The sequence below is a fragment of the Camelus ferus genome, chromosome 17 (genome assembly GCF_009834535.1).
Source record: "Camelus ferus isolate YT-003-E chromosome 17, BCGSAC_Cfer_1.0, whole genome shotgun sequence".
Lineage (NCBI taxonomy): Eukaryota > Metazoa > Chordata > Mammalia > Artiodactyla > Camelidae > Camelus > Camelus ferus.
Window position 1 is genome coordinate 20,620,128 of NC_045712.1, and position 26,222 is coordinate 20,646,349.

Below are 26,222 nucleotides of genomic sequence, written 5' to 3' on the forward strand. Positions count from 1 at the left end.
GCATTACTAATTGGAATTGGCCAAAGTTTGTTATAATAATTTAGAGCTGGTAGACACAGCAAAGTGAGGGTCTTGAAGAGAGTCATGATAAATAACTGGTTGGTAAGAGAATGGTTTGACTAGGTGAATAGATTTTTGTTTCCAATAAAAGTGGGAATTTCTGGAAGCTAATGGTGAACTTATGTATTGGTTTCCAGCCTTGTCTTTTCTGGGAAAAGATTTCCTGGAACAAATAACCAAGATGTTGACATGGGGGTCTACAGTCATATTGAAGTTATCGTGACAAAGATAGTCTCAATTCTCAGTCCTTTACTTGTGACTTGTTAAAGGAGATGCAAAGCCGTTTATTCATCAGTTTGATTGTTTGCTAATTAAGCAATCTGCAAAATATTTATTGATTTCCTACAGTGAGTCGACACCAGGCTAGTAGTGCAGCAGATCTTCCTATCAACCATTCTTTCCTTTTATCCCAGGTGCCTTCCTTAACTTACTCAGCTATTCTATATCTTCTCTTTTTTAAAATCCCTGCAAACTCCTTTTGTTACCAAGCTCATACAACATTTTGGAATCTTTCCCCCTCTCCTCTCCTGCCCCTTTAAAAAATATATATATATATTGACTTTTAGCTTTTTCTTAGCTTATTCCAGAGTTTCTCAACCTTGGAACTACTGATATTTTGAGCTGGATAGTTCTTTGTTGTGGAGGGGCTTCCCTGGATTCTGCCTACTAGATGTTAGTCACACTCCCTTATGCCCCAATTGTGACCATCAGAAATGTGCCAGACATTGTCAGATGTCCCAAAGGAGTCAAGATTGCCCTCACTGGTTGAGAACCACTAGCTTAGTCCATTGCTTGGATTTTGTGCAATGAAGGGAAGTGTGAGAGCTGACCCAGCAAGTGAAAATTAATCTCTCCTAGAAAGAAGAGGGAAGGTTTTGTCTGTACACACGGTAATACTTTGGCCCAGTACATCTTTGCTGAGTGATCCTTCTCAAGAGTATCTATGATCATGCCAGTGCCCGTGGCCATCAGGATAGAATCCACAATATGGCTCAGTTCATCTTTCTCATCTCTCCACTGTCGCCCTCCCTAGCTCTGTCAAGTGAACTCTATAGGCATCAAACTCTTTTTAGGTTCTCTAACCAGTACTCGATCTCCTGCCTCCAGAATTGAGGGATTTTCTGTCTCAAATGATTCTCTCCCTTTCACTGACCTTTATTCCTTCAGTCTTAGCTTCAATATCTCTTCTTCCAGGCAGCTCTCCCTACTTCATCCTAGTCTAACGTAGGTGATCCCATAGCACTCTGTCCCTTCTCTGTCATAATAGGTGGTCACGATTTACTGGGATTGCTTATTTAATTGTCTGTCTTTCTTGCTAGGTTATCATTCCAATGAAAAAGATAGGACTATCTCATACACCATTGTTTATTTCCTCAGAACATGGAACTGGGTCAATTTTGACAAAAAAAATTTGTTAAATAAATTTTTAAAAATTGAGTTAATATACCAATTTGGTGAATAATGCATATGTTTTTGACAAGTTTTCAGTTAAAGTCTAAAAAACTACCAACTACTTATAGTATTAATGGGTTAATTGGAAGAAGAAATTCAACTAATTTCCTCCCCATCCTTTTAGAAGTTCAGAATTTCAACATATCAATAAAAAGGACACAGTATTGTGTATTATTCTTTGTCTTATTGTAAATTCAAAGTAAAACTTTTCTTAGGAAAAAAAGAAGCTGTTATTAACAAGCTATTTCTGCTGTTCTTTTAAATGAAATGATCTTAATGTTTAGCATAAATTTTATAAGTTGGAAGCCTACAAGTTGTATCCAGTCCACAAGTTGACTTTTCTGGGCTCACCCACTGTTCTTTTTTTTTTTTTTTAATAAGGAAATTTTAAAAAGTTGTTAGAAATGAAAAAAATCAGGATGTCACATAATAGTGTAGATTTCTAGTTTCTCTTAAGTGATCTAGCACTGCCATGATTTTCTCCTGGCACCCTTGCACAGGGTTGGGACAGTGGCTGCCCCTTGAGATGAGGTGTGTGCTCCCCATTTCTCTCTGTCCCCAGCCAGCCAGAGGCACTCTTTAGTGTCATTGGCCTGACCTCCTTGGCGTTTAACTTGTGACTCCAGTATTCAGTCTACTTTGTAAGTGAAATTAAGGGAGGGAAAGGTTAGCCAGTGAATGTTTGAATAAAATATGAGTGTAAGAACATCCAGGTGACAAGGATCTGGTAACAATTGTTATTAAAAGTGCCTGCCCATTTTACTGGATCTGAAGTTTAATTCTGAAAGGAAGCCCAACAAAATCCATTTTTATGCTACTAACACCAACACAGGTTGCAGAGGATGTGGGGAAGCTGTGAAGCTTCTTTGCTGAGACATACTTAGTCTACTTTCCTTAGCTCAGCAGGTCTGAGCAGAGATATCTTAATTCTTGCCTCTGAGGCACAGAGCAGCTCAGTTTCCTCTTGCTGGGTGGAGTATTTCCAACTTAGTACACTTTCTTCTCCAATGAATAACTTCCTCCTTTATATATTGGGACAGTAAAACTACAATGGCTCCTCTGGGCCCTGATGGGGGAGGCAGAAAAGTTGAGTTGTTGAATCCTGTTTGTCACTTACGTCCTTCAGATCCCCTGGGGTCCAGACTATTCTGATGGACAGATGAGGGTCAGTTCTGAATTCTAGCCAGGCCGGGGGGCGGGGGGTCATGGGATAAGTCCTTCATTTTTCTGAGGCGAACTTTTCTTCTCTGAAAACAGGAGAAATGATACTCTTTACCTCATCATCATACCTGTAGGCTGGCATACAATGCTTAAGGCTTTCGATAATCAGCAGTAGGTTTTATTATTATTACAGTGTTGTTGTTTTAAAGAGGGACTAGAATGAGCCCTGAAAAAGCATACAGGAATAATGAAGGCATATATATGAATAATGTGAACTCTTTGAAGGAAAGCAGTCTCTTTCTTTTTTTTAAAAAAATTACAATATTATTGTTATTGTCCATTGTGTAAGTGCTCTTATCTTTATTGGTGACTAAAAGCAGCTCTTGTGGTGTCTGTTTTCCTGAAGTGTGAAAAAGATTATAGAGGTGCATGCTGGAGGTCCATGTGCCCACAGCTCGAGGAGTGTAGGACCTGCTCACTCATCTCCCATCACATCGGAGTATGGCTGCTTTTCAGAGCAGGCATCATCCTATCCAATGAAATAGATCTTTATTTTCACAGTCTTTTCAGAGATTAGAAAGAGCAGAATTTCATTCATCATTGCCTGGAAAATAACTTTGCATTCAGAATTGTACCAAGAAGAGAAAAACAGGAGGCATCTTTTCCCCTCCATAATTTGATTTACTCCCAAATTTCTGTGTAGAGGACAATTGTCAGAGGTAAGAGAATGAGTTTCTAGACTCCATTCCTTGTAATTCCATCTTTTTCATAATTTTTATAGCATGTGCAATCGTGAAGTAACCAAGAGATTATTTTTCAGCTCTTATTTTACCATGATTCAAGCAAAAATATATTGCAACTTAATAATGTTAATGAAAGTAACTTGTGATGACAGGGAATACATAGAAAGGAATGTCATGGAAGCATACCTTAGCCCTGATCTTCTGAGGGAAGATATTTTAGAAAATGTCTTTTTTTTAACGTTCATAGTGATTCTTATGAGTATGAGAAAATTTGACATTTGAAAAAGGTAAATTTTGTAGGCTCCTTTGTATAAACAATGCTTAGAATTGTTAGCAATCAAAATGAAAAAAATCTCCTTCCAGTGGGATTACTCTAACCCACTTTTAGTATGTGGCCATTTTGTCAAGTGTAGATTTAAATCATACTGCTGCATTATGTGTGGCCATGTAAGCGTCTAAGGGCATCTTCTAAATGTTATGTTTCCAAGACCTACCACTGTGCGCTGGATTTGGAGTGCTTAGTCTGTACTTGCTCAGTGGTCCAGAGGGCATTTGTTCAGTCCGATGTGTTCTGCAAAAGGTGCTGGGTTCTGGGTAGGAAATGGGAAAACACTCAGACTCTGAGCTTAGCTATCAATACATATGAGAGTTTGCTGAATATAGAATATAATATTAAACTTACATTTGAAAAATAATATTATTCTAGTGCAGCATTTTCCATAGTATGTTCCCTGGGATATTAATAGGATGTTATAAAAAAAAAAGAGAGCATTGGAGTTAAGTAAGTTCGGGAAATGCTGATTAACCAAAGTTAAAGTGGACTTCACAGAGTGTTCTGCAAATTCCAGAAAGAGGAGTTCCCAAATTAATTCTACTTTGGAACATTTCTTCCCCCACTCCCAGTCCTATTTTCCCCAACGAGAGTACTTGTAGAACTGGTTTTCTCTGGAAATACTTTTTGGAATGCTTGGATTACACGTAATAATAAATTACCACAAACTTGGTTGTTTAAAACAATAAAAATTTATTGTCTGACAGTTCTGGAGGCCAGTTATCCAAAATCAAGGTGTTGGCAAAGCTGTACTCCTTCCAGAGGCCCTAGGGGAGAATCCTCCTTTGTCTCTTCCAGCTTCTAGTGCTCCAAGCATTCCCTGACTTGGGATAACTCCAGTCTCTACCTCCATCTTCAGTGGCCTTCTTTCTCTTCTACTGCCTGTGAGTCTTTTATGAGGACTTTTATTGTTCTATTTAAGAGCCACCTAGATAAACTAGGATGATCTCATCTCAAGATCCTTAATTACATCTGGAAAGGCCACTTTTTTTCCAAGTAAGGTCACATTCACAGGTTCTGGAATATGTGCACTTCTTTTTGGGAGCCACCATTCAACCTACTGCAGATACTAAATAGATTTTTCAAGATCGGAGATACTTAAGAAACTCCATAAGCAGCTAAGGAATTCAAACTTAAAGGACATGGGACACAAACATATTTTATCCAGCAACAGATGAATTGCTGTTAGTGAATGCTTTGGGGATAGGTGGAAGTGTTTGTGCATGTTTCTGGTCATTTGTGTGCTTACCCACAAGATCCAAAGTGCCTGGTGAGAAGAAAGTCAGGAGGGAAGAAATGCCCTCCTCCATGCTCTACTTCTAAATCTACAGAAGAAATTGGGACCATTCTGGTTAATGGTGACAGCTTCTAAAAGACTCAAATTCTGCTTTCTACGTGGGCATAAAGGAATCTGGCAATATGTTTGTCCTGATAGCATCCTTGCTCATCTTGTCTTTTGTATAAACTTGCTTGTATTTGAAATGCAGTGGAGTGGCAAGCTCACTTGGTGCATTTGGTTTCTTCATCATCAGAAGGTTGTAGTTTCTAGACATATTTTTCCCCTTCTGTCTCAGACAGTACTTCCTTTTAGATTACTGCTCTCATTTCTGGGTATTTCTTGTGTTTCAGCTAGATAGGATGCTGTCAGCACAACCGCACCCCCACCCCCTGCTGGTATAGCTGGTAATTGTGAAAGATAGGGCTATGATTTTTACTTATTTTCTATCTAAGACACTTCTATTTGTAAAACTAAATGTGATGCAAATTGCTGTCTGTATCCCCCCCTTATACTGCAGTGAAAATGCTTACTGTTTAAATGCATAAGTGCCTAGTGACCAGGTTTGCTTATAGGATATCAGGCTGCTCAGAAATAACTGTCCCTTAGTTTGTGGGTGGTTTGATGGGTTCCAGTGTTGTAGAATGTGAACCAACAAAATGGAATCATAAAACCATAGAATGGAAGATTTGGAATTGGATCAGTAAGTTCAATTTCCTCATTTTACAGATGTGAAAATGGTGGGAACTCCCAATCACCAATTGTTACTCTTTGAGCCACTCACTTATGATTTCTCTCATAAAATAGTAGAACTCTGAACAAAGAAACCACTGCTGGAAGAATAATATAGTAGGATATGATTGATTCATTGCACACATGGTAAATTGATTTACACACACACTCAACAGATACATACACATACACACACTGAAAATTTGCAGGATGAAACATATTTTCCATATCAAAATGTTCCCTGCCATAATAGTGTGTGATCACAGTAGATATTTTCAGGAGCAACGATGGTGAACCCAGAAAGAGATGGCTGTTCGTTTTCTTGTAGGGAAAAAAAATGACCAAAGAATGTATATAACATGAGCTTAATTTTTTAAGCATCATGACAGTTCTTGCTTCTGGCTTAATTGATTTTTGTAACAATCTTGCTTCTGGCTTAATTGGTTTTTATAATGATCATCTTCTTCACTCCTGGAGCTCAGTTTATTTCCAGCTCCATGTTCCTTAGTAACAAAATGCTTTCAAGTTGGAAGAGTCTGTAACAAGTCCCAACAGAGAAACAATTGCTTGCTTTGGCCAAGGTAAATTTGCACAGGGTTTGGTGTTACCACCCTTTTCACAATCATTTATGCTCTACCTAAAAGTCAATGATGTGAAGCCTCAACTTGGCTTAAAAGTTAAAGTGTTTCTAAATTCAACACACACCCTACTGGGATGTGTTAAGGTGGAACTTTAGTAGTGAACCTTTTTTTCCTTCAACTGTTTGTATGTGTAAAAGATGTTTCTGAGTATCTTAAGATAGGAGAATTGTTTTCACTATTTTAAAAAGCAAATCGATGAAAACTATTTCTGTAGTAAATATTTGGCTCATGTTGAAACATCATAGCATAAGACTATGTAGATGGAATGGTGTGTGTCTGTGGGCGACATTTTTCAGAATTTTATTATTGATGACTTTTTGTTCAGGGCATTTTAGACATGAATGGAAAATAGAGCTATTGTTTGCTGCCACATGTTATATATTACATATGTTACATATTACACATACATACGTATGTAATATGTAGTATATAATATATGGCAGCAAATAATATATGTTATAAATTATTATTTATATATAAACATCATTATATAGTATATAGAATTTAACATATAATATGTAAACATAGATATAGTATATGAGTATATATAATATGCAAATATATAAATCACAGCTCTAACATGTTAGCCTGGAGACTCCTCAGAGCATCTATGTTTTCACCTGTAAACAATGCCCACCAATACCAGTGTGTCAGAAAGGATAAAATACGTATCATAATTTTGCAACTTTTATCTTTTTTTGCTTCATACTGTATTCTTCTTGACTCCTGTGGTTGTTATTTATGGTGTTCAAATATTTCCAACTTTCTTCTTTCTGAGCTTGATTCATAGTGGGTCTTTTGGAGTTTGGTAGACATGTGCTCCAGTCTTGACTTTGCCATCTATAATCTGTGTGGCTCTAGTCTTGTAAAATGGAGAGCAATAATTCTCCCTGTCTCAAATGAGCACATGGAGCTGCTTCACAGGTGTTAGCTAATGTTAACATTGTCGTTATCAGTGATAGCTGCTAAAATATAACATAAAGTACGCTAATGACTAAATTTACTAATCATATATGGATTATGGAATGTATAATTATCATGATAATCATAATTTATGTTGCTATTCACTATTAAACAACAGCCATTGTTCATTGATTGTTGCTACTTTCTTAGTGCATTTTAATGAAGCACCTTGCAAGTCATGTTTCAATTAATCCTTGTGGTATTGGAAGTGCTATTATCCTCATTTTATGGATGGGAAAACTAAAGTGTTGAGAGATTGTATCATTCTCTTGGTCATGGCGAGTAAGTGGAAGGTTAAGATCTTAATTTGAGAAGTTTAGCTCAATAGCCCCTATTACTCTTTCCTGTCTTTGAACAATGTATTTTGCCTTAGCTTACAACTGGAGTTGACTAGTGTGTTAATTTAATCCTTCTTTTTATCACTTATGTAACTGAACATGTAGTAGGCATTTAATAAACTCTTATTTAGTTGCTTATACATCATTCCAGAAAAATTCTGTGTACACACAAACAAATGTTCTTCTCTTATTCCCAATTGGAAACATATACATAATGAGACACACATTACATTTTACTTTTGGCTTCCACAAAAATTTTCTGCAGTTTGCATTTTGTCTTTTTTTTCATGAAAATATTTTAATTTGTATTTAATTTTATTTGTCTAGCTTTTCCTTTATGGCATCTGAGTTTTTTCTCTTGCTTGGAAAGAATCCCCATACTTGAAAAATAAAAAGGACTCCAATATTCTAGAATTTTTATGGTTAAATTTTTTTACATGTAACTCTTTTTTAGGAATTCATTTTTGTCATAAGGAGTTTGATAAGTTTTTACCTTTACTATTATTTTTCTAAATAGGTAGTCAGTTTTTAGCCATTATTAATTAAATAATCCATATTTTTTTCTACTGAATCTTGTACCACTATCATCATATACTAAATATCTGTAAGTATGTGAATTTATTGTGGATTTCTTCTGTCTCTTTCTTTCTGCATCAATACCAAGCTGTTTTAATTACCAAAGCTTTAAAATATGTTTTAACATCTGCATCACTTACCTCCTGGCATCATGAAAGTTTGGAGTAGATGATGACCTTAGAGGTCATTGAGCAAATTTTGTTGGTTTATAGAGGAGGCAGATGAGTTGCTAAGAAGCAGGTGACTTCCCTGAAGTTTCCATCCTCAGGTGCTGGCACAGCCAGAAATGAACTTGGGATGTAGGCTGGAGTGGATCCTGAACTAGAAGATGGAGCTTTAACATAGTCTACCACTTTAGCCCTAAGAGCCCTCAGAGCTTCAGTGTTTTTACTTATAAATAATACCTACCTCACGGGTGGCCCCTGAGGAATGCATAAGACATGCTGGCACATCACCTAACTTACTGCTAGCCACAGAGAACATCTCAAATGAATTTAGTTGACTCTGCACTAGGGCCTTCTGAATCTAATCCAGGGGTGTGTTCCCATTTCACCACACTCAAACATTTCATATCCATGTCATGCCTTAAAAATTCGATGGCTAAAAGATACTTGAGAACAATCTTTTCTAAAAGGAGAATATTGTTATGTGTTCTTAGAAAACACAGGTTCTGTTGTTAAACAGATGCAGGAAAAGGTGGGTCAAATCAAGTTAAGTAAGATCTTTGCTCTGGGGCTTCAGAACCTTTAGTATGATCATATCTACCATAAATCAGTGGGGCTCCCGTGTTTCTCAAGTTAGCTTTATCATAGAAAACAAACCTCCACTCCCCATTTAATTTTTGCACAACACCCAGAGGGATTTTTAAAAAACAAATACTCTTTACTTTAGAGAGGTATGTCTCACACTTGGGAAGAAATTCCTTTTAAAAGAAAAAAAAAACATTATGAACACCAAATATTGCTTTATGTAATAATTACTACTTATGTTATTAATTAGGTGCAAAGATAAGACTAGGCATAGCTCTTACAGAAGTATGAAACCAAAATTACACAATAAATGAAAATGCAGTGTCAAAGCATATAAAATTTAAATTAATAATACTAACTTTATATGGAAAATGATTGTGTTTGCTGGACATAAATTTACACTTGATATGAATATGGTGCCAACCACTATGGATCAGAAGCTAGCTCAGAAGTCTGCATAGTGGCATGCTGTGTGATAACCTAGTTTCCTTACTGATCACTGTTTCTGTAGTGCTGATAAACTCCTTGTTTGCATGTTCACCATGATGTCCCACGGCCAAGATTTGGAGGGATTATATAAAAAAATTAAGAAGTCCTTCTGTGCTTTCTTCGGTCCCAAAGGAAACCTCAGTAGAAACACAAAGGCAGATATTGAGATTTCTTAACAATCTTGTTCATAAGGGGTTATTTACACGATCTAGAATTAAGTTCACTTTAACTTTTGAGATAATCTCAAAAAGAAAAGACAACATAAAACTAATAGATCGTTGAACACAGGTCCCCATCCTCCAAGAGTATGGGCCCTGATTTGAGAGCCATGACTTTAAAATATGGGTTTAATTCTCTTTTAAAATAAAAGGACTACAGTTCCTAATTTGTTAGTCATTTACAAACATGTCAAGCATACCTGGATGGAGGTATGCTTATTTGGATTTATTAAAAAGCACTGACCCTGAGATCACAAAGTTATTACTTGATCTTGGTACTAAATTATCCGTGATTTAAGTTCTTTGGGCTTCAGTGATAGTTTAGAAAGTTCATGGCATATCTAAGTAGGACCAATATTTTAAAAATTTTATGTTAAGATACATTTTCATGTTTAAATTTGATGTGCTTACTTGGAGAGAAAGTACAAGGTGAATGATACATGGTGTTTTCTCAAACTTGTTTTTTTTTGGTAATAGTGTTTTGAAGATGGACTTTTCAAATGTTAGGAGGTACTAAGATTGATAGTTTTGCAAATTGGTTTTAAGTATTTAGAATTTATAACTATCATCATGTTGCAAAATAATATTGACTTTGGAATGGCTTACTTCCTTTTGTAGTAATTCAAAAATATTATGACAGCTATAGTTTTATAGTGAGCATAAAAACCAGTGAGGTAAGTTCAGTGAGGTAAGGTTAGTGTTGGAAGTTTTATTAACAAAAACTTTAAGTATTAACACATGAGTTACAATTCCCATGTGTTTTCAGAAATTTTCTGGAACCGAACTGAACATTAAATTTTGAACTTTGGACTAGTCTCTTAAAACCACCTAATTTTAGTGTAAGAAGTAGCCAAAAACTTAAGTATGAAAACAGGCTTTATAAAGTTGGCTGGGTTATTAACCCACATATGATATGAATTCTTCCATGTAGGTGATATGAAGCACTCTTTACCCAGCATTGTTTTCTTCAAGTAGGTGGCATGTGGGAGTTAGGTGTAATTTTTTGACGGGTAGGTAAGACAAAAATGCATCTTTACAACCTGAAAATCTCAACTGTGTTATTAACAAGCTGGTGATTGTAACTGAACTTTTATAAGCACAGCATGTGGTTATGCAATACTAAATATCCCTGAATTTTATTTTTTGAATTAAAATTGTATAAGAGAATAGACTTATAAGTTAAGAGTAAGGCTATTGTAAATTATGAAGCAATCTATAATACAGTCATTATTGTTTTTCATTGTGCTATTTAAATATCTTAAAGTATAATACAGGTCCCCCCCGCCCCAGTCAAATGTGTAAATTTTGGGTTGCTGGATGAAAGCCAGCACACAGAATTGGGATTATCTAGTCCTTCTTTCCCCCGTCATTATCACTCCACTGACTCCAATGATCAACCCGAGGGTTAATACATGATTGACATTAACTAGCCACCTTGAAGAGCTTAAGAGCATAATTGAAAAGACCAAATCTCTTGTTACTCATGACTGTGCAGGGGAGCAAGTCCTAACTAAAGATTGAAAACCAGGGACCCTTTTAGGAAAGGGATTTCTCTCAGTCTTCAGTTGTATAGCTGTTCGTTTCTTACAAGTTTTTGTTAGCTTAATCTCAGTGGGAGTAAATGCATCTAAGTGAGAGTAAATCTGTAAATATGCAGAAGATGTCCTAATCAGTCTTCTTGAAGAATGTTGATATAACTACAGGACTGCTCATCCACAGTCCTGTAGGTTATATTCTAATTCAGGTTCTGTTGTCTCAGGAGCTTCCAATTTATACAGCCATTTACCTTGTGGATGTTTCCTAGCATCTCAAGCTACATATACCTAGTCCTGAACTCTTATTTTCCTACCTTAAGTCTGATTCTCCCCAGTCTTTCCCAGAACAGGCAATAATTCCACTGTCTACTCCAGCCTGTTACCCAGGAGTTCCCTTTGATTCCTTCCTTTCTTCCATCCTCATATATACAAACCCTTACCTCTCCCAGCTGCCTGCTGATTGTATCTCAAAATATGTCTCAAACACAGCCATGTTCTCCTTCTCCACCACCTCCATCCTAGTTGTGGTGGCTGCTGTCTCTCCTCCAGTTGACAGCCTGTTCCTGACCTCCATCCCCACCCCCTAGTGTCTGTTAATAAACAGTGTCAAATTGTCCCATTCTTGGCCAACAAGAAGACTCTGTTGGTCTTCCATAGGTTCCTTGCTTTCTGGTTCAACAAGATATTCCATACTTATCTTATATTTCTACAGATACAGATCTGAAATCAATCATTGCTACAATAAAACTGGTTTCTTTCATTGAGAAATGGTTTTAAGTGACCGCATTTGAGGTGGGTGATCATTGCTATTGAGGTGGTCATTTTTACCTAAGCCTTTTTATGGACAAAGCTAGAAAATAATATTTTAAAAGAGAAAATACATCATGTGTTCATACTTATTAGTATTACAAGACTCTTTTTTAAAGACCCAAATTTACTAAAATCCAAAATTATCTTGAAAGCAGTGGAGCAAGTATAAAGTACAATTTACTTAAAGGTCAGTAAAGACCACTTAATGTTCCAATATGGGACAGTAAAGAGTAGCCATCAGTTAACTAAACCACTTTATTGAATACCAAGGGGTCAGCTCAAGTCTAATTTATAATAGCTGATAGACATTTGCTAAATCATGAATTTTATTATTTTGTATGCACACAAACACACAATATACACTTTTACCAATAAACACAGGTATCCACAAATTAGCCTTTTGTTATCCCAGCTTTTTTAAATAAGGCTTTTACATAAGTTCTTAGATTTTGTATTTGTATTACTTTCCCTCTTAACCCTAAAAATCATGTTTACTAATGATATTTATGTAATACTTACTTGCTCTACCTCAACTCCAGCTTCTCAAATACATGGTTCAGTAAGTCATGACCTGATGGTCTTGTTAAAAGGCTGTATCTCTAACTTAGGACAATGCCTGGCACAAAATCAATTCTTCATATTTGTTTAATGAACAGATGAATGAATAATTTTAGTTCCTGGAGATAAAAAGGGTACCTGCAGAGAAGAGAAATCTGAAACCAAAATAGCTGCAGAAGTCAAAGAGTGAAAAGATGTAACCCAAGCATAGGGTAAGAGATGGACATACCTTATCTGTATAGCTAGTTTTTCATGGTGCAGTTGCTGAAGGTCATTTTTTTCTGGAAGACAACTTTTCCTATAGTTACAGATTTGTGTGAAATAGTTTTTAAAAAGCAGTGATTATTCTGCATTTTTCTTTTTAACAAGACTCCAGAAAGATCTTGGCTAACTGAATCGCCAAGCCAATTAGGTAATTCTCTTTGTAGAGATCAGTAGCCTCTGATGCTGAAAGAAGGGAAGGCTGTAGGACTCCTGCCCCAATACCTTGCCCCCAGGTAGTATGTCATAGTCATACAGTCTCTCTGAGTGCTTCTTGAAGTTCCACCTCTCTGTCCTTTTGAGACTGTAAAAGGTTCATGCTAGGTCAATGTGATGATATTTTTTGTGGCAAGGCTCAGCCAACCTTGTTTGCTGTTGGTCCAGAATCCTTCCTGAAGTGTCTCTATGCAGGGGAGATCAAAATCTAAGAGTTAAAACTTTTGGGCTTACTAGAATCATAGACCTGCAGTGTCCAATATGGTAGCTATGAGCCACATGGGGCTATTGAACACCTGAAATGTGACTAGTTTTAACTGAGATATGCTGAAAGTATAAAATAAATGCTGGATTTTTAAGAGAATACTAAAAAAGTGTAAAATATATTATTAATATTTTATATTGATTACATCTTAAATAATATTTTTGATATCGTGGGCTAAATGTATTATTAAAATTAGTTTTACCTGTTTCTTTTTACTTTTTAAACTTGGCTGCTGAAAAATTAAAAATTACAGATGGGGCTTGCATCGTATTTTCATTGGACACACTGTCTTAAATCTTGTTTCTGGAAGGGTAAGGGTGCCCGTGCAACGTTTCTAGCCAATCCACACATCTCAAACACCACTCATTTCACCAAGAAAAGAATCACTCCTCACATCAATTATGTTAATTGACCAAATTTCAGATATTCATCAAATACAAAGAATATTGAGGCTCTTTTGGTAGCTAACTCTGGCATGTCAGCTTTTAACTGAAGTCTTTCATAGACTAATTAACTACCCCTGGAAAGTTTATTCACAGTTAGGAAATACACCCATCTGCTCACCCACCCAGACACCCTCTTCACATAGACACATGGATCATACTGTGTATACTGAAATATTTTAAAGTAAATGACAGACAATATAACACTCTGGTACATGTTAGAGCACAACATTTTATTTGCTGGTTTTCCACTTTTCCTGAGGGCTGTTGATTAGCAACCTTTATTGCATTCCTACAGTATATAAATCACAGGGTTAGAGGCTGTGGAAAGCAGAAAAATAAAATATAATAACAATAGCAAAAATTTATTGAGTGTGTCTAGGTGCCAGGCACTGTGCTAAGTGCATTACATATGTTATTTAATTTAATCCTTGAAATAACTTGATGAATGAGGTTGTCTCATTATCCTCATTTTGGTTATAACACTTTAATTTTGTTCCCTGATATTCGGAAGGCCTGTGGGTAAGTCCATGGCCACTGCTGCGAGTTGCTTGAACACCTATATTTGCAATGCAGAGACTGCAAAACAGGTTTGTCTGCTTGAGCCACTTGATAAAATCTGAAGTTCAAATCCATGCACTTAAGGAGACTCTTCCTCTTCGATCTCTTTCTCTCTTCTCCCCAAGGTCTTGATTTTTAACTTCTGTGTTAACTCCCTAGGCTTCTGCTACTTCTTTTTTAGCTCTGTCCTTTACTTTCTGTCCCTTTTCCTCCTTCTTTGGACTTGGGGTGAAAGGCCAGGAAAAGTAGATTTTGAGGTCTTACACATAGAAAGAGCAGAGGGAGGTACAATGGCCCTATTTCATTCAGGTTCATGGTAACCTCTAAGACAAACCTTCCTAGTTTTAAGGTGCCCACTTTTTAGCAAAACAAAAGCAAATTATTATAATAATTGATGAGTGGTTTAACACATCGTACTGGAAGTCGAACCCCTGTTGGGGATGGTAGGAGAGGAGGCTGGAGGTTATCCTGCTTCTCCTGGTCACTTGAGGATCCCGATTTATGGAGGTTCTGCCATGTTGTAGCTCTACCTTCAAGATCTCTGAGGAAGGGAAAGGGTATGGGGATGACACAGGCAGGAAGTGATGTATGTTGTTTCTGCTTACATTTCATGAATAAAACACATGGCCCCATCTTCCCACAAAGGGGCTGGGAAAGGAAATCATCCCTGTGTTCAGGAAGGAAAGGAGAATTGGATGTGAGTGAGAACTAGTGGTTACTACCACAGCAAGTTTTATATTTTAGGTTATTTTTAGTGTTTGTGTCTTTGGAGGCTGTGTACATTATGCATACTTACAACTTTGAAACTTTCTCCCCATTTGAATGATTGCAAGTTGAATCAAATTCAAATATACTCTTAACCCAAGTCTACTATTAGGAAAAACAAACAAATGAAACTTTGAATGGGAAGTAAAACTATATTGGAAGCGTTTGTGTGTGTTCCAGTTTCTTTTTCTTTTAAAGTTGTTCTTTGTGATAGCATGTTTATTCAGTGCCTGAAGTGTTGTCAAGTAAGTAGTATTTAATCTGTGAAAATTTTCAAGTGGCCCCTTTTTCTTTCTCAAGTGTTTTTTTTTTTTTTCTCTCAAGTGTTGCTGTAGTCATTTTAAGATTGAAATGAACCATTTGATTAAAAAAATTATTTATGGCACATCAAGTAACACTTGGTATTCTGTCACAACATTGAAACCATTTGTGAAGGCCCATGTAAAATATGAAAGAAAGGTCAGAAGGCTTATGTATAGGACTTCTAGAAACATACCTCACCATTGGAATTGGTTATAATTCCTGGGTGCTGACATGAAGATTAATAATGTTTAACTCTGATTTTGGCAATTTTTGCCAATTTCATTGCCATGGTCCTTTTCTTTCAAGTTAATACCTGGAACTGAAGTGATAACAAGTGTTTCATGTTTTATACTGCCAGATAAAAGGTTAAATTTTCATATGTTACATGCTCTTTAACGTACACACACAGATATACGCACAACTGGATCAGAAAGAAGTGAGTAATTCACCTAAAATGAAAAGATTGTCCCAATTTTTCCTTCTGGTGACTGGTCCCCATGCAGTTAAGTCATATGTAAAAATTGGAAATTAAACCTGTGGCTCTTTGTGCCCTGACTATATCATACAGTTCTAATTTTCTTTTGTTTTTCTGGGAAATGATGGTGTTCTTTGCTTTGCCAAGTTTTATTACTGAGTCAACTGCCAAAGTTTAAGAGAGAGAGTCAAGGGCTCTTAAAATTATTTGGTGTTGAGCAAAGAGGCAGAGATAGGTATTTCATATTCCCAAACATTTTAACTTTTATGTCTCTACCTGATGTTGGAATATAACCTAAACTTCAAGGCTTTTCTGATTCTTTTAAACATGATGTGCATTGTCTAGTTAAGTTTGAATGTTAGTGAGAGGAACTTTAATCCTACAGATTGATACTCAGTTTGGAACTACAGATTCTAATTTTTAGTAGACTATATTCTTTCTGGCCTGATCTTCCCTGTATTTAAACTTCTGTGCATCAGAAAGCCTGTGCGCCTGCTTGTGGTTTTGCACCATCTGGAAGTTAAAATTTGACTTTAGAAATGATGTCATACTTGCTTACTGCAAACTGGGCTAATGTTGGTTGAGAATTGGATGCAGTTCAGGTCAAAGTTTTGTCTTGAAAAAAAAAGATCCTTAAGCTTCGTTTCTTGATTCTAGGAAACTGTGCAAAGCTGTAAAGATAGAGTGAAGGTGATTGAAGGACACAATTCAAGTTCCTTTGAAGCTAAGTACATGCTTTGGGGTATATGGAAAATAAACTGCCAAACAGAAGACCTCAGCTGGCACAGACTGCCTCTTGCCATGTAGAGTTTGGGTGTTGTGAGTAGTGTGTTGATCACGACCATCCTTACTCTCTATTTTATTCCTGGGAAAATATTCTTACAGCTAGGGTTGCTTTTTATCTCTTCTGGGCTCAGTAAACTGGGGCAGGGCACTGATAGATCACACGTGGTGAGAAGATGCTAGAAATGTTAAGCTTATTATTTACCAATACAGAGTCTCTCTTTCTATACTCTCTCCAGCACCACTCACTACCTCCCATATTGTAATTTATTTATATCACAGTTTTGGATATTGGGCATTTCCTTTGGTCCAGATATAGACCATCCATCTTTGATAGCTAGAATGGGACCACAGTTTCTTCTCAGATTTACAGAGTCCTTGTCAGCCTGTGTGCAAATCTAGAATTAAATGTAACCCCTTCTAACCACTGTTATAATCTCGAGTGCTCGACATGTTCTGCCAGTTTCCAAGGAACCCACTAAATGCCATCCTTTATGTATAAACTAAAGATCATATTTTTTCATCAGGTAAAATGAAAACCCAAAGAGAAGTATTGCTGTTATTCCAGGTTGGTAGATGAAAATAACTTTAAACAAAGATAGGCCACTTCAGAATCTGGGATGTTTAAGCCTTAGTGCAACTGGCATGAATTTTCATTTAGGAGTAGGCATGAATATCTCCTTCACCTCCCAACCCCTAGATCTCTACCGCCAGTATGTCAGAAGAGCCATAGCTATCAGATGTTTGAAGAATCTGCAGTTCTTACCTTCTGCAGGCACGGAATGTCCTCTCTTTCTCATAATGCACTCAGGATCATTTTGCCAACAGGAATTCAAGCACTCTTCGTCCCCTCTTCCCTTGCTGGGACCTCCCAGCTTCATCCTCCTCTCTGGGACAGAATCTGGAAAAACACTCTCCTCACTCACCTACCCATCACCTTTGACCTTTAAAAACACAACTTTGGCAGCCCTTTCTCGGAAAGGGGTGGAGAATAGGAGATTCAACCTCAATTACTTTTTTATCTCTACTATCATTATCCTTCCCTGATGCATTCTGCCTAAGACTGATTCCTGACTTTAAAATCATAAAATGTCAGGCACTTAGGGATGATCTGTTCTTATCTCTTTGTTTTATGAATGAAGAAACTGAGGCTGGGAGGCTGGGTGTGGGGAAGTGAGAATTATTGTCCTGATACTCACAGGCAGATAGAAGTAGAACCTGGCCTAAAACCTAAGTGCCCTCTTTCCATTGTTCCAAGTTGCCTTTTGATTCCATGTCCTTGTAGTATTTACATGTCTGTTTGTTTTGGCTTATTACGATATTCCTACATACTTTAAAAAAAAACTTTATCTTTTTTCCTTTTAATCCAAATTTTACTAGTAGTATAATGAGCAAATGTTCAACAAGATTTGCTGTGAGATGGAGCAGCCTCCAACTTACCCCTGTCCCATTTCTTCTTCCTCAAGACCACCTGTTTTAACTCTATGCCTGGTTATATGATATCTCTGAATAACGTCCTTGCATTGTTATTTCCTGATGGTTGACGTAGCTACTATCAATCAAATTTCTGTTATGGAGAGTGAGGATTAAAGTCTTCCATCACCCCAATCGCCCACATCACCCATGTAAACTTTTTTTGCACATTTTTTGGAATTATTTTTGAAATGTTAACATTAAAAAAATAAAATTTATGTTTCCTCATTTTCTTACCAACATTTGAAAAGCAGGAATTATAATAAGATAAAATTTTGAGCTAAGATAGAAATAGGATTTTTTTTTTGCATGCTTTGTCTTTTTTTTCTTTAGTATTTGGAGAGCAGTCATTCATAAAGCTGGAAAATGGGTGTCATTTCCACAGCATTTTCTTCCTCTAGCAGCATTTGCTTCCTCTTGGCAACATGTCTTTTTCTAATTCAGGAGTGTTTCTCTACGTGTCAGTCTTGTTCTCCCAGATGTCCGTGGCATGGCTCATTGTGTTCTCCGTATTCCTGGAAGATACTGCACAGCATGAGCAGTGTTGTGCCCACCCTGGGCTCCCAAAGACACGGAGAATTAATGTGCTTTGTTTCTCAGCTTTTGGTTTCACAACATGGAGAAGTACTACTGTTTTATAATGTCTTATTTCATATAAACCTTATACTTTAAAAAAGTATTTCACTGTTCAGGCATACATGCAACAGGACTTCAAGGTGGTTTAGTGTAGGCTGTTAAAATGCCTAGCATGGAAGTACCCATGAGCAGTGTTTGATCATGCTGTGCTCAGAAGGCATACTACTGCCCCATCCTCCTCCCAGGGCAGGACTGATGGTTACTGATAACCTCTGAGTAAACCTCAACCTTCTTTCTTTTTCCTAATCTCAGGTAGATGCACTGAGATTACGACTAGAAGAGAAAGAATCTTTTCTCAATAAAAAAACGAAACAGCTGCAGGACCTCACGGAAGAGAAGGGTACACTGGCTGGAGAGATTCGTGACATGAAGGATATGTTAGAAGTGAAGGAAAGGAAAATTAATGTTCTTCAGAAAAAGGTGAGTAACTAACATAAGCCCTTCAGGTTGAGAATTGGTATCACCCATGTTTTGTCTTTTCAGAGAAATTTTGAGCATGTGGAAAAGAAGAAATTATTCAAGAATTTTGGATTAGGGAGTGTAAACTTTAAACTTACTGATATGTAACTGACTTGTGGTTGTAACATAGCATTTTTAGCATGGCCTGATGAATTTTCTATTTGATTACCTGAAAACTAAATAGTGATTTTTTTTTCTTTTGCCAGCTTAAGCATGCAGATAATTTTACAAACTTAGATATAAATCTAAAGTAATAAAAAGTCTAAAATTTAGTTAATTTTTCCTTTTTCCTTACTGAGAGTTGAGCAGTGTTTTTTTTTTTAATATATATATTTTTATTGAAATATAGTCAGTTTACAATGTTGTGTCAATTTCTGGTGTGTAGCATAATGCTTCAGTCATACATGAACATACATATATTCATTTTCATATTCTTTTTCACCGTAAGTTACTACAAGATGCTAAATATAGTTCCCTGTGCTATACAGTATGAACTAGTTGTTTATTTATTTTATATATGTTTGTTAGTATCTGCAAATTCAAACTCATAATTTATCCCTTCCCACTCCCTTCCTCCCTGGTAACCATAGTTTGTTATCTATGTTTGTGAATCTATTTCTATTTTGTAAATAAGTTTGTGGGGGTTTTTTTGTTTTTTTAGATTCCACATATAAGTGATATCATATGGTATTTTTCTTTCTCTTTCTAGCTTACTTCACTTAGAATGACAATCTCTAGGTCCATCCATGTTGTTGCAAATGGCATTATTTTATTATTTTTTATGGCTGAATAGTACGCCATTGTATACATATACCACAACTTCTTTATCCAGTCATCTGTTGATGGACATTTAGATTGTTTCCATATCTTGGCTATTGTAAATAGTGCTGCTATGAACATTGGGGTGCATGTATCTTTTTGAATTAAGGTTCTTTCTGGATATATGCCGAGGAGTGGGATTGCTGGCTCATATGGTAAGTCTGTTTTCCATAACGGCTGCACCAGACTACATTCCCACCAACAGTGTAGGAGGGTTCTCTTTTCTCCCCAGTCTCTCCAGCATTTATTGTTCATGGTCTTTTTAATGATGATTGTTCTGACTCCTGTGACTTGATACCTCATTGTAGTTTGGATTTGCATTTCTCCAATCATTAGTGATATTGAGCATTTTTTCATGTGCCTATTGGCCATTTGTAAGTCTTCATTGGAGAATTGCTTGTTTAGGTCTTCTGTCCATTTTTGGATTGGGTTGTTTGTTTTTTTATTATTAAGTTGTATGAGCTGGTTATATATTCTGGAAATTAAGCCCTTGTCAGTCTCATCTTTTGCAAATATTTTCTCCCATTCCATAGGTTGTCTTTTTGTTTTACTTATGGTTTCCTTTGTTGTGCAAAGCTTATAAGTTTAATTAGATCCCATTTGTATATTTTTACTTTTATTTCTATTGCCTGGGTAGACTGCCCTAGGAGAACATTGCTAAGATTTATGTCAGAAGATGTTTTGCCTATGTTTTCTTCTAGGAGATTTATTGTATCTTGTCTTATATTTAAGTCCTTAAGCCGCTTTTCATTTATTTTTGTGTATGGTATGAGGGAGTGTTCTAACTTCATTAATTTACATGTGGCTGTCCAGTTTTCCCAACACCACTTGCCGAAGAGACTGTCTTCTCCATTGTATATTCTTGCCTCCTTTGCCACAGATTAATTGATCGTATGTCTGCGGGTTTATTTCTGGGCTCTCTACTCTGTTCCATTGATCCATATGTCTGTTTTTGTGGCAATACCACACTGCTTTGATTACTGTAGCTTTGTGGCATTGCATGAAGTCTGGGAGGGTTATTCCTCCAATTTCATTCTTCTCCTTCAGTATCACTTTAGCAATCCTGGGTCTTTGTGATTCCATATAAATTTTAGGATTATTTGTCCTAGTTCTGTGAAAAACGTCAGGGGTAATTTTATAGGGATCACATTAAATCTGTAGACTGCTTTGGGTAGTATGGCCATTTTAACAATATTAATTCTTCCAATCCAAGAGCATGGGATATCTTTCCATTTCTTTAAGTCATCTTTAATTCCCTTAGTCAGTGTTTTGTAGTTCTCCACATATAAATCTTTTGCTTCCTTGGTCAGATTTAGTCCTAAGTATTTTTTTTTTTGGTATGCAATTTAAAAAGGGATTGTTTATTTACTTTCCTTTTCTGATATATCATTGTTAGTGTAAAGAAATGCAACTAATTTCTATATATTAATCTTGTATCTTGCTACCTTGCCAAATTCTTTTATCAGCTCCAGTAGTTTTTATGTGGAGCCTCTGGGGTTTTCTGTATATAGTATCATGTCATCCGCATATAGTGACAATTTTCCTCTTCTCTTACAATTTGGATCCCTTTTATTTCTTTTTCTTGTCTAATTGCTATGGCTAGAACTTCCAATACTATATTGAATAAAAGTGGTGAGAGTAGGCATCCTTGTCTTGTTCTGGATTTTATTGGGAAGGTTTTCAGCTTTTCACTGTTGAGTATTATGCTGGCTGTAGGTGTTTTATGAGTCTTAAAGGTATTTTAGGTGCATTTTTTATTTACATAAACTTTAGTAGCTCCTATCCTGTCACACTCATACAAATTTTAGTGGGGGAGGGGTTATGTTTACACCCAATACTTAATTGGAATCAGAGAATATATAATAAGTTGTAATACAGTTACTTAACACAGAAGATGCTTTATCTCATTAAGGTTCTTCTTTACTCCCTTCTTTCAGTAATTTGTAGAATTACTGTTTGCTACTGTGTACAGTTTTGATGGGACCATAGGGTCCGCTGCCTTCCCCAAGGAAAAGTGTAGGCAAGAAGAGAAACCAACTCCTGCTCTTTTAAGAAAAAGAAAGTGTATTGGAAACATATAGGGCTTTTAGATTAACAGGCAGGCAGCATGGAAACTGGGCAGGAACTAGTAGGAGGAAGCAGGAACTGGCTGGCCAGAACCCTGCCATAGACAGGCATGTTGCCAGACACCCATGCTACCGCTACAGGCAAATGGAATCTAACTGGCCCTCCTCTTGGTGTCATTTGTCACCAGTACCTCTCACCTTGTTTTTATCAACAGTATCTTAGCTATTTTTCCTGCTTTTATCCTTACCTTTTGTACAGGCTGTTCTTAACATAGAAGCTGGAGTAATCCTTTTAAAACATAAAACAATTCTTATCACTCTCTGACCAAAACTCTCCAGTCACAACCAGCTATATAATTTGTAGGTCCCGGTGCAAAATGCAAATGTGATGCTCCTTGTTTGAATTTTATTGAGATTTATCAGGATGTTAGTAACAGAGCATTAAACCAAGCATGGGGCCTTTCTGAGTGTGGGCCTTCTGCATCTATATAAGTTGCATGCCCATGAAGCCAATGTTTCCATCCTCAGTGGCTTCTATCCTTACTCTCAACAGTAAGGTGATCTGATAGATCATGTTATTTATTTCTGTCAAGGTCTTTACAGATAAGGCCCTGGTCACTGTCTCCCCACTTTGCAGCTCCAGCTAATTGATATAGATAATTAGAAGAGGGCTGGGAAGAGATGACTAAGGACCCTTTGAATCAAAGGACTTTCTAGGGCAGGTGAGACTTAACAGAGAAATAGTTACAGTGGCAGTTCTTGTAGCAATACTAAGAATTTAAAAGAAGACTTTTCATATAAAATCCCAGCAGAAAATGATAACAAAAGCTGATGTTTATTGAACTTAGGTTGAACACTGTATGCTAGACACTCTGCTATACTCATTATGTGCCCTATTTACTTTTTACCATAACCCTGTGAAGCAAGTATAGTTATTGACCCCAGGGATACTGAGGCTTATGGTAGGCTTGCCCAAGGTCATACAACCTAGATACAAGTTTTTTTGTCTTTAGGAAAATAGAATAAAATAGTTATTGCAGATTAAGAGAATAAGCTTCATTTTCCTTTGGCTCTGAAGTTTATAATGATGACTCCATGTGTGAAAGTGAATCGACGAAGAACACCACAATTGCTGAATCAGGAGTTGAAACTAAGCTCTCTCATTCTTGAGAAATGAATGGCAACAATTTTCTAGTAATGATTTTGGGAAGGCACTTTCAGTGCAAAAGTGGCAAATGGCCACTTTTGCTGATGTGAATATTTTGCAAAATTTCTGTCTTTCCCCTACAGCCAGACTCAAAGGAAGTTCTAGAGCAAAGCCTGTTGTGTATTACGGCTCCCTTGGAAAATGTGATCACAATACCACTTATTTAAACCATGGAGATAATGGATTTGAAAATACTTCATGTGTATTTGGAGAGGTTGTTTAGCTTCAAGTTTTTTTTTTTTTCCACTGAGTATTTACCAATACATTTGGGGAGGAAATAGAACCACTGGCAACATAGTGAAGGGGCATGAATACCACTATACCTCCAGTGTGAAAGAGAAATAATCCTTTAAGAAGTGATGCACACAATTCAGGAACCAACTCAAAATGTGGAAATAATACAGAAACTGATGGGCTAATGGAACATTGTCTTTGGACTGGAGACTCCGTACAGTTTTGATCACATTCAGTATAATTGGCTGTTTTAGGGCAGGCCTGGATTGGAATAGCATAAGCTTTGGATTAGGGTGTGTTAGCATGGAAGAATAATAAACTCATGTCAATGTCAGAAGTGCAGTATTACTTAATATTTCTTTCTCGTAGACTCTTTGGCAACCAGCACTGTGCTTTGATGCCAGTAGAACTGGGTATGCTCCCTTCATAGCCATGTTTAACCTGGCGAAGCTAGGTTTGCACCTCGTATCCGTCAGCTCTGCCTTCAGAGTACTGGGTCTCAGAAGTCTTGTGCGCTCCATCAGCCACTTGCACAGGTCATATGTCTGAGCAGCAGGAACAGACACAATGCTCTAAGCATTTTGTTACTTGAGGAAGGAAGTGAAATTGAATAAACAGAGAACCTCAGGTGGCATAATATCTCTGACCAAACTTTTGTAGGAGAACAGACGTCATCAAGAATGGATTTGGTCGCCATGTTTTTGGCTCTACCCCATAATTCCAAGAAATGGAGTTCTTTTAGTAGAGGTCAAAAATATGCATGTATGAAAATTGTTGAGTGAATTATCCCCTTGTGGCTATGATATTGAAGTCAGAGAAGCAGCACAGTTTTCATGCTGCAGCCATAGCATTCTGTTCCCATACCTGAATTCAAACTTCCACTGATGAAGTACTACCTGAATATTGAGTTTTTGTAGGAAACGTCATAAAACCTTGATGACATTGTACATTTGGAAAGTATATAATGTCCAGTGTATAATTTTAGAACATGGTAGCAATATTTGTACCAGATCAAATTCAGACTGTTGTGTAACTCATAGATTCTTGCAGCATAAACTTACTACCCAAGAAATTTTTTCTTCAAGCCATTAAGTTAGACAAAAATTCTATCTCAATTTTCATTCTAGTTCTCAGTCCCACAAGCAATGTGAATTTATAGAGCAGAGGTACTTTATTTATTAGTGGTAGAAAAACAGATGGTGATATCTCTGGAAGCCAAGTTCACTAGCTGCTTACTGAGCTTCATAGATTACCCTATGGGTTGGAAAAGGCAGGGAGAGGGGCATGTAGTTGGCTCCTGGGAGTGGTGTATATGGACCTACACACTTTAACAGCTTTATTCTACCCATTGGAAATGTGATGGTGAAAATTCTGAGTGATGAGAGAGGTAAGAATGCTACAGGAGTATGTTTACTAGCATACTGGGTTGCTTCATGTAGTTTATATATATATATATATATATATTTATATATATATATGTAATATCTGAGAAGATGACTATGGAACATAGAGATTTCCATGTTAGTGTAAAATTGACTTAAGGTACAGAGGACTTTTTGACTCAACTGAGTTCTTTCTCAGTGTTAAACATCCAGTTGAACTTTTATATTTATTATTGGCAAACCTCCTAATTTCCTCCTAATTTTTTGAACATGTGCAAAATCATAGTCATTTTGCATTTACTGAGTGTCAGTCATTCACTACCCTAGGTCCTGGAGGTTTAAAGAGAAATAAGACATTCTTTAGTCCTCAAGAAGCTATGATAGTCTGGTTGGGGAGATGGACTTGTATAATGTGGCATGATACCAGAAGCAAACCACTTGATGGACGCAAAGAGCAGAAACTAATTCTGGTTACCTTAAGCAAAAGGGAATTTACTGCAAGAATGTCCAGAGCCCCAGTTTCTGGCTGGTAGAACCATATTAGGGATGATTAAGAACCAGGGCAGCTCTTGGAGACCAAGAAAAAGGAGACAGTGCCCTGATCGCATAACCAGAAGTGTCTGGTCAGGTGTCTTCTCTGCTGATGGCTGCCCTCGCACCCTCGCCACTCTGCCCTTACATCCTGCTGTTGGTCTAGAGTTCAAGTACTAGGACAGAGCTCCAAATTTCACACATGTCTCTCATTAGCAGGATCTAACCAGACCCTCCCAAAAAGGAATCTGGGAAATGTGATTCCAAGCTTTACACCTGAGCTTTCCACTCAGTTACTGTGTCAGTTAGGGAAGTCTTTGTTAACACTGTAGGCTGGGAGCAGTTTTACACTCTTTGAGAACCATTTCTTGTTTCAGTTTGAAATTATGCATCCCTTTAGTGAATGTTGGCTTCCCTCCCAGGGCTAAGCTCCTTGAGTGTCCGAGCCATGAGCATCAAGATACCTCCAGCTCCCCGCAAAATTCTTTGCAGGTGATGGTCCTCCGTCAGTATGCATTTGATGAATAAATTGCATCAGTAAATTCTGAATGAATGAGAGCTTGGGAGAAGAGAAATCACTTTGAGATCCATCCCTGGCCCAAGAATATTGTTAGCTGTGAGAAGAGTCATTTGCCCCAGTGAAATGTCAAACCCACTTGTTCCCAGGACAGTATGTTTTGTGTAGCCTGCAAGATGGAACCATCTTATGAA

At 37.0% G+C, this 26,222-nt stretch overlaps 1 protein-coding gene across 1 annotated transcript in view; it reads left to right on the forward strand.

Annotated features, from left to right (window-relative positions):
• Positions 1-26,222, forward strand: part of ERC2 (ELKS/RAB6-interacting/CAST family member 2) — an 875,889-nt gene that overhangs the window by 317,445 nt on the left and 532,222 nt on the right. The window contains exon 8 of the mRNA XM_032458251.1: positions 19,066-19,233. Coding sequence (XP_032314142.1) covers positions 19,066-19,233 — 168 coding nt within the window. The remainder of the gene's footprint in view (positions 1-19,065; positions 19,234-26,222) is intronic.